The sequence below is a fragment of the Contarinia nasturtii genome, unplaced genomic scaffold (genome assembly GCF_009176525.2).
Source record: "Contarinia nasturtii isolate CC-2019 unplaced genomic scaffold, AAFC_CNas_1.1 Cnas_scaffold_350, whole genome shotgun sequence".
Taxonomy (NCBI): Eukaryota; Metazoa; Arthropoda; class Insecta; order Diptera; family Cecidomyiidae; genus Contarinia; species Contarinia nasturtii.
This window is the reverse complement of record NW_022197705.1, coordinates 501,477-511,082: the sequence shown is the minus strand read 5'-3', so window position 1 is coordinate 511,082 and position 9,606 is coordinate 501,477. Positions and strand designations below refer to the sequence as shown.

The following is a 9,606-nucleotide window of genomic DNA, read 5'->3' as shown; positions in this document are numbered from 1 at the left end:
ACAATTGAGGCGCAAACATTCTCAGCGCGAGACCCAAATTTACGACCATGCCAATTTGTTTTAGCACTTTCGCATTTTAAATTAATAAAATCAAATAATTTTTCAAGTTCCCTTTTACCACAGCATCTCGTGTCTGTGTCTCTATCTCTCATGTACGAACAAAAAAGTAATAAGTTTGGAATGCCGCACGACACGGTGCACAAATCCGTTTTTCGTACACATTTCATGGAAATTAACAAGTTATTTAGGAGAAATATTATTTGTTCACGTCGTTTCGTGTCGAAAATAGATCATAGACGGGTGATTAAATTATGGGCGCATTTTCATAGAATGCACAGAGCTCGATTACAATTAAGATGTGAGTAAACAGGCCAACCGTTTTCATGGCACACCATTTTACCGTCCGTCTAGCCCATTCTGGCATCGATAGGTGCAATATGAGGGTAGCCATTTAATGAATTGCAACCATCGATTCAAACGTTCCGAGAAAAAGATATTGAGAACTCGGAACTGGCTGGCGCAGGTGCCAATAACGGTCCTCTAAATGAATCGATTCTTCGAAATAATAAATTACATTTTGGCATTAAAATACGCTCAAATCTCAATTAATCATTGATCTAATGCGTTCTTTAAAAGCCTATCTTTTTGCCCAAATGAGGTCAACCAATAAAATAAAAACTAAAGCTTTTCATTTTAATCGAATAAATATTGACTGCAACAATCAAATGAAATAAACGGTACAAAATGTTAATTGCCAACTTAAAAAAAATCTATTAATAAACCGATATATTTTTTGGTGTAACGCTTTTGAACTGATTATATTTTATGCACGTTACCAATTTGTCCGATCACTTGTAGCCAGCTGGTACGTGTTGATAATCACATATGACTCGCATTTGAAAAGTCCAGACATTTATTATCCTCATTCACTCAAGCCCAAGCTTGTTAAATTCGAATAGATATTTAAAAAAAGACAGAGATAGAAACTCATTTCGACAAAATTCGCAAATTAAAGAGATTCAAAGTGTTTGATTACAATGTTGGTGCAGTAGAATTATAGCATTTCGAAAGCGTGTGCATGTAAATATAATATTATTTCTCTCTTATTATTTTTTTCAAATTCCAATGTATTTCAAGCACACATTTCATAATGAATTTTGTAACGCAAATCAAATTGTAATTTGATCTAAAAAAAATTGCGCCAACCGTCTGTTTTGGACGCATAATAAAAGGTTAGCCCGCCAGCACAATGTAAAACGGTGCTTCGATTGTACAAAATAGGAGAGTATATGTGCGAACATGTCTGAATTAATCATAATTACTATCAAACACAAACTCGTAGGTTGCAGAGCATTGATGCACTCTATATGTACAAATACCATGACCGGCCACAAGTTGAATTGAGGTGTTCGAAAGCCGATCACCGTGAATGATTACATCGTCAATGCTTCACTTTGCCGAATGAAAAAAAAACTCGAATGTTTGAATTCTTGAATCGAAGACACATTGACTCCGACCAAAGAATGGAAATGTATCAACATTTACCAAAGACACCGAATCGATAAGCCGATATTGATTTTTTTTCTGGTGCATTGAAAAGAGCAAGAGATTATGAATGGATTCGATGCGACATTCAAAAATATGTAATATAATTTCTTTCAGTGTTTCGTTTTTTTATTCTTAATGCTTTTGTTGCTTTCATTTCTCCGAAATGACACAGGTAGGTGCGGCATCAAGGCACAATCGGTCAAGTATTGTCTCATCTCAAGTGCTGTTGAACAATAAGCCGTTTTTTTTATTCTCTTGTTGAATGAAACTCAACTTGGGCATTGAGTCGGTGCTGAATTAACATTCAATGCACAAAGAAAATTCGACACACATAATCGAATAGTTATTTTTGAAATTTCGATACATTTTTTCTTCGGCTGTTGTTCATATGTGTATTCTTTCGTTTTTAATCACCCACTTCAAAACAGCTACTATCGTATCAGAAATGAGATCTCTCTCTCTCTCTCCGTTGGTTAAAGCCAAAATTCCATTGCGCTATTTAGCACGGAAAATTGTCCAACAAAGAAATTACTGATAGTCACTTTGATTCAGTTTCATTCATGTTTCGTTTTCGTAACATTGTTTTGCTGCACAAAAAGAAAGAGAAACAAGCACAACAAAAGTTGTGTCAAGCATGTGTGCGATAAAATATGTCGAAATGTAAATAAAGTATTTAGTCCATGAAAATGATGTTGAAAAGAAGAAGAATAAAAAAAACATTTCTGTTCAGTGTTTGTTAGTTTTTTTTTCTACTTCGTTCATTCAGAACATGCATTCAGAATTATGAATAGAAACTATAAATAAACCACAACAATGACAATTTATTCAAAGCGAGTGTACAACATTGATCTTGATCAAAGTTCTCGGAAAATCTCGATACCTAACTGAATGGCCGATACAAGTCATGGTACATTGAATTTAATTGCATATTTTTGCGAACATACTTCATCTTCATTCCGTCAACAATAGGACACCGAATGACAACTGACTATTGATGTAAATGACATAATTTCGATAGACGGCAATGTCGGCACAATACATCATCAATGAATACGATGTGCCATACATGAAAGAGACACAGCATCAAAATGAACTATGGCACATTGTTGCCATCGATAACTATCACTTGTCGATTTTGGTTCAGGTTTTCTTTTCTCAATGATAAATATTTAAAGCCACCAGTCAGTTTTTCTAGTTTTAGTTGGTTCCATTGCATTATCGCATGTACCTTGCTGCTTTTACGATTTATCAAACGACAAATAAAAACCTTTAGTGTATCATTTCAACTTTGAACTGTATTTAAATAGAAAGTTTTTTAAACTAAATAATCAACATTTAAAAGAAGAAAATCAATAACCGACCAAAAATCAAATCAATTTTTATCAATTTATGCTTCAAACAGACTTTGCTCGCCTTGCTCAATTGAGATAACAAACGTACATGTTTCGATGTTTATCTTTTTTTTTTGTTTGATAATAACGCATGTGTTCGACTCGACTTAATCTTTTTTCTGCTACTCTTACAAGTATGTGTGTGTGTGTGTGTGTGTGCGTTTGGTCACTTTTAACCATTCACACTTGCCAATTCATATCATAATTTTTTACCTAATGTTGTGAATGACAGGCATGTACTTGCCATCTATTATTGTGAAACGTTCAAAGGACACGTTCAATGTACCTTGTTTTGTTTACTTATGTTTTCGTTAAAGATTCCCAGAACAAATAGACAAAAAATGATCGATTATATTTCATTCTTGTTTATTGTACGCATGTTTCTTTCAGAAGATGGCAACTTTAAAATGGTGCGAAATATAGTTGTATTTCACACAATTTTTTGGCCATCGAATAATGTCTTTATTGCGAGGCTATTTACCAACATTTTATGGTTCAATCTACACAGGAAACGTGAATGTGCGAAAATATTGATGATGCAGAGGTAAAGCAAATATATTGTGGTTGACTAGCGATATCGATAAAATAAGAAAACCTATATTGACTCGACCACTTTATCAACTCCGTCTTACACTCCTCTGCATTGGGTTTGTTTTTTCCGTTTCAGTTTTGGAATAGATTGGTTTGGTTATCCTAAACACATACACGGCCAACAATTGATTTTATCAAATTCGGTTGATAAAAACCTGCGAATAACCTTGCTGCAGACAAACACTGATTTCTGTTTAATTTTTGATAGATTATCTGCAGAGGAAAAAACCCTTTTGTCATCAATATTTGTAATAGAATAAATATTAAATAAACCAAATAAAACGCATTTTATTATTATTGAATTGACTCAATAACCTACATAAACACAAACGCAACCATTTTTTAAACCTTTTTTATTGGGCCATCAAAGAGATTATTTTAGTTTTTCAAATAACAACATTTTTTTATGAGTTTCAATTTTGAATTGTAAGTTTATGATTGATTTTTTATTGGGCGTCAAGAGATTTTCAATTTCCACACAATTGATTTAAATTAAACAAAAATACTGATTCAATTCAAAATTAATACATTAAGAATTCTCTTCTTTCGATCTATATTATTCACAGCAATGAAATCCCTACTACCGTGCTAGATGGTGTCGACACGAGTGGACGGATTTTTAAATTTATTTGAACGACGCCATGTTACTATACTTGTCCATTACAACGTACATGTAACAGAAGAAACACACAGTCCATGTCCACGCTAGTGGACATAAACGATTTGAACCGTCAATGTGAACTAGATCAAGTATAGAACTTTACATAGGATCATATACGATGAATATGGATTACACAGTCTGTTTCAAAATACCGTCACCAATGTCGACACCATTTGACATCAAAATTTTGACAGTAAAAATATGTGTTATTGTTGTTGTCGTTTCATTGCTGTGATATTATTATCATTTCAGTTTTACGAACGTTTATACAAATCGTTCTCATAAATGTGTTTTTATATTGAAAATAGTGTTCTAGACTCGCTCAATTGTAAGAATGCGACACTCTTGCCGAAAATGCATATATAATTATTTCAATTAAGATATCTCCAAGGGAGAGAGCGTAATTAAGTATGATTCATGTTCATTTAAAATGAATAATTTAAATTTCTCTTTAATTATCCGTTTGTGCTTTCAATTTTCTTTCAAACCGTCGTTCAATCTCGTTAAGTGAAAAAAGGGGAATAAATAGAGTTTGATAACTTTTAATAGACGTTTGTTTCCTCGCACATGTGAGGAAGTGAATTGGTATATTTCGCGCTTCAATTTGGGTGGCTGTTGTTTAACGTCGATGAACCAGTTCTTCGAATTGTTTAAAACAAAATTTCAATCATGACAACATCTTACATTCTTATGCAGATGGTTATCTCTGGCGGCGTCTGATTCTTTTCGAAAATAATAATGAAAGCATGTTCAAAAATGGTGTACTTCCTAATGGGGTTGAGATTTTAGTGTCCGCACTGCACTTATAACACTTCCTTATTTACCGAAATGTTGAGCGCACATTGCGTTATGAAATGAACCAACCGGCAATATATCAATCATTGTTCGAATGTCTAATTTGGTGTTTGCATATATGGAGACAGTGAACGTTCTACGATTTTAGAATATTTTTGTTGATTTTCAATAAAAAAAGTTTTTCATTTGCACGCGTCAGACGAAGTTTTGAACATGTCAATGGGTTGGTCTATTTACGCCAGCTGGTGCAATACTCTCAACCGGAACATTGACATCTAAAACTTAATTTAACAGCATCTATCTGGTTTGAAAATGGTGTGTGTGCAGAGCAGACACACCTTTCTTGCAGAACACGTATTAATTTTCATTCGAAAACATTAAGTCATGTACAAACGAAGAAATGGTTCAAGAGACACGCAAAGAGCGATTGCAATCGAAAATGAGGGTTAGAAACGATGATGATGGCTTGGTGTAGAAAAAGAACTGAGTGTGAGATATGCGGCTGGCAGCTGATCGTGCAACGGCGCTCCAGTTTATAATTTCACTTTTGTTTTTCATATTTTTTTTGCGCGCTTCCGAAGTTGTGACTGAGTCACGGTTCAACATAGTCACGAATTTATACAAACCCAATATTGTTGCATTTCAATCATTTGTAAAAACAAAATAAATTGAAAAATATATGCCTCGATCGATTCATATTTTCTTCTTTTTTTTCGTAAATCGAATCAACATCGTTGGAATTCACTTTGCCCTTTTTTCTTTATTTTTATTTTTAGCTCAAGGTGTGAAACCAACGGAATCAAAACTGACAAATAAAAAGAAATATAAATTTTCAGATAATTATAAATATTTTCACACTTTGATCTGTGACTTTGGTGTGCATAAATCGTCGCAAGCAACCTCCAACGAGATTTCTTTTAACGAGGTCATTGTATAATATAATCATATGAATGCATTGCATCGCATTGTCTCAGCCCTTGCAGCCCGCTACAAACAACTAAATGATGAAAAATACCCGGGAAATCGATCAACAAACAATTCAATACGAAATCCAATCATAAATAATCATTTCAACTCATATTTTTAAATATTTTTTTTTTGGTTACGGTGTTTTGTGGCAATTCTCGCATGCACACTTCTGTCGACACTTGGTGCGATATGAAAAACACCTTCTGATTATACGGGCCCGTAGTTTATTATTGTTCTACAATTTGCATGGCGATATGACAACGATCATATAAACCACACGTTGATTATGTAAAGTCGATTTTAATCGGCGTGCAAAAAAATAAAAGAAAAGAACCAAAATAATCATAAGTCATATAAAAGGCGAAGAAGAAAAAAAATGCCATGATTTGAAAGTTTCTTATGGGCTGCCGTGTTAGCAACAATGAGCGCGAATGTCATTTTTTTCTCGCTGGATTTTTGAATTTTTTCAATAAAATTCGCAAAAAAAAGCAAAGAGTTAAGCAAGAATGATAGAAAGCAGCAGAAACCAAAAGATCTTGGCAATATTTTTATTCAATTTATTCAACTGGATTTATTTATTGCTTCAATGGTGACTTCCTTAACTTGGTTCACGTTTATAAAAATGTTTCAATTTCACGATCATTTTCAATACAAATTGTATTTAATCTGAAATGCAAAACAAGTAATAATCGAGCGTGTAAAATAAATATGGTGCCCATTCGGATCGATTGATTACGCTCTCATTCGAAACATATACGATATGAGATGGTAAATGTCTTTTCGGGTCGGATCGAATCGTGTATATGCACTTTTCACTTTTTTTATTCAAGCATTGGCAGAGCGTTTTTTCTTCGTGATGCATTTTTTTTGAAAAACATCGAAAAGTAAATGCATTAGGTAATATTCGATAGATGGACAGAAATGACATTAGATTATTGAGATCATATATCATTTGGTGGTGTTTGAGCTTATGAAATCAATATCAAATGAAAAGAATTAGAAAAATGTTTGTGATTCAATAGGAAATCAGAATCTGAAATACCTATTTATTTACCGAAGAACACCAGTTCGGTACCGTTCACTTCGTTATTAAAAGAAACGTATGTTGACCTCAATCTTCAAAAAAAAACCTTTGCTAAAAGGGCAGATGAAAGAAAACTGTATCATGCTAAATATCGACCAGTAGTTGAATGGTAGACAAACGGATGAGCATATCGAATTACTCCAACTCACGCACACCAACAAACATACACGCTTTCCTGATAGTACAACGAAGATGAACTGTATAAAAAGAGAAATCGTTTGGTTGAAAAAAGGCAAGCTGAAACATATTTTTTTATTTGGTTTTGTCGCGTGATAAATTCATGAAAACGACAAGTGGATTGAATTCGTAATTTCTCCGTTTGCATTTCGGTTTTATGGGCGTACGACTTTTTGTCAATGCTCTTTCTCTGTGAATGCATTTCTGGTAACTTTTCCATCTCGCTCTGTATCAAGTATCATCAGTGTCAAGTGAGCCTGAGTTTTTTTCAGATGTTGGTAAAAACGACGAATTTCATCGAGCCGAAGAAATGAGTGGTGTTTTTCTTTATTTGATGTCATTTCGATGTTGTTTTCTGCACTCTGAAATTCAAACCATTTACGTTCTGTTTTTTTCCCGTAATTTTCTCTCTTTCAAAAACTCATCTCAACTCACTAATTTGTATATAGGTATTCCGAAAAGAAGTGCGCAATTTTTACACGCTGTTCTTCTTTAACCAAATAACAGCAACCAAAATCATTGCGAGGCGAGAAAAAAAAACCAACGCACAATGAAGTGCAAATGAATATTGAACACAACGAAGAGAATCAAAAGAAATGAATAAAAAAAGTGTTCGTATAAGCATCTTTTTAGTGCGCTTACAATGTAGTGCAGTTTCGATACTGGCAAACACATACGTCACACTTAATGAGCGTATTTCGTAAAAATGACATCGTATCACATTTCACACATACACACACGACCGAGATTTACGCACTCTCGCAAAAATGAAAACATTGCAACCAACTTGAGCCTGGAGAAGAAAGAGCATCGAATACAAAGACCGAGCTGAAAAAAAAACTACATTATCTGCATTTTGTTTATTTGTTGATCTGATGGCCAAACCATAACACAGCATCCAAAGGTGCCAAAAAAGCCGAAGAAATCAACGCGAAAATAATACGAATGCATCGAAAATGAGCTGGTGCGCTCGACCAAAAATGCGCCCAATAAATTTGTTTACAGTTCACAATTTTCAGAATTCACAACATAAATTTGCAAAATCACTTTCTTCTCATTTCGACTTTGGAATGCACTCAGTGCATACAATTTTCAAATAGCCATCACTACACACCATCATATTCGGTCATAATTCATGCGTTCGAGTTTATCTTTGGCTGGTTACCCGGGTGCAATGGGCGAATAAGAGGCGAAGAACGCAAGTGAAAATAAAAATGTATAAATTATAATGAGACGAAATTACTTTTGAAAATATAAAAAAAAAGTTTTTTTTTCTTCTTCCTTTCCGCGCACAGATAATGAAAACCAACAAATTGGTGTGCGTCGATGGATTTTAAAATGACCTCGACGATCGTAAAAATTCATCGGATGGATTTCTTTCTTTTCTTTTTAACCAATCGATCGCGATCAAAAGCCATGAAATTATTTCTCTGAGTTAATAAAAACCATTCTGTTAAAATCAAAAAGTGATCACACAATGAATCGTTAATGCTGCTGCAGCTGCTACAGCAATCGTTCATAGTGCACTCGTGAATTTCAGACATTTTTTTCTTTGTCTTTCGGTTTGTTCGTCTTTATTATACTTTTGAGCATTTCTTTTCATGGGGTGACGAATAAATTCCTGCATTTACTCTAAGAATAATCGCCAGTTTCTTTTAAACAGAACAATGGGTCCACAGGAAGATCGGATTATTGACTAACTCTCGAGCACATTTATTTGCTCAAATCAAATAAATTTTACTCTGTCAAACATCAATATGTATACAAAAAACTTATAATTTATTTACACATACATTCTGTTTTGTAAAGTTTCAGTTAATGCCACCGAGTCAAAATGCAAAATCGAACAATTGCGAAAGGAAGTATTTATTGCCCGTTCGTTTTTTGACACACAAAATACATTTTGATCACACATTTATATTTTACGATAACTTAATCCTTTTTTGATGGCTGCGCTATACTCGGAATGCTGCCGAAATTCGGCGGTATATTGTCCGGTGAAAATGGCATTGCAAGAATTTGAAATGTACCCAAGTATAATGTTGGCTTTTCGCCGGGCGACGGAATCGGCAAACCTCCAGATGGATTGGTTGAAATTGTTGGCAATGCACGACTCGAATCACTTTGGACCGGACCATCGATTTGTTGAAAGTCATTCAATTCATCACCAAAAACTGGAAAAAATTGAAGAAAAAACACATTGAAATCGACGAAAAATTAAATCGAAATATTCGAAATTGCAGCAAATATAATATTTTATTATTCCCTCGTCTAAGACAATTTACCCGAAATACTTTCTAACACGAGAAAGACAACAATGCCGAATAATTGCCATTTGCAAAACTTGAAATTCATTGTTCTTATTTCCACACAAATCGAAAACAATTCAA

At 33.9% G+C, this 9,606-nt stretch overlaps 1 protein-coding gene across 1 annotated transcript; it reads right to left on the bottom strand.

Annotated features, from left to right (window-relative positions):
- Window positions 1–9,093: 9,093 nt before the first annotated feature.
- LOC116338323 lies at window positions 9,094–9,606 on the bottom strand. Its single transcript, XM_031763486.1, has 2 exons — window positions 9,502–9,606; window positions 9,094–9,390 (listed from the first exon to the last, which is right to left on the bottom strand). The coding sequence occupies exons 1-2, from the start codon at window positions 9,569–9,571 to the stop codon at window positions 9,149–9,151; spliced, it is 312 nt and encodes a 103-aa protein (XP_031619346.1). The 5' UTR covers window positions 9,572–9,606; the 3' UTR covers window positions 9,094–9,148.

Bases quoted from the DNA above. Each gene is read 5' to 3' on its own strand.
- LOC116338323 (XM_031763486.1), bottom strand. From the start codon at position 9,571: ATGAATTTCAAGTTTTGCAAATGGCAATTATTCGGCATTGTTGTCTTT. The intron at 9,391-9,501 runs GTAAATTGTCTT...AATTTTTTCCAG, and splicing joins CGTGTTAGAAAGTATTTCGG to TTTTTGGTGATGAATTGAAT.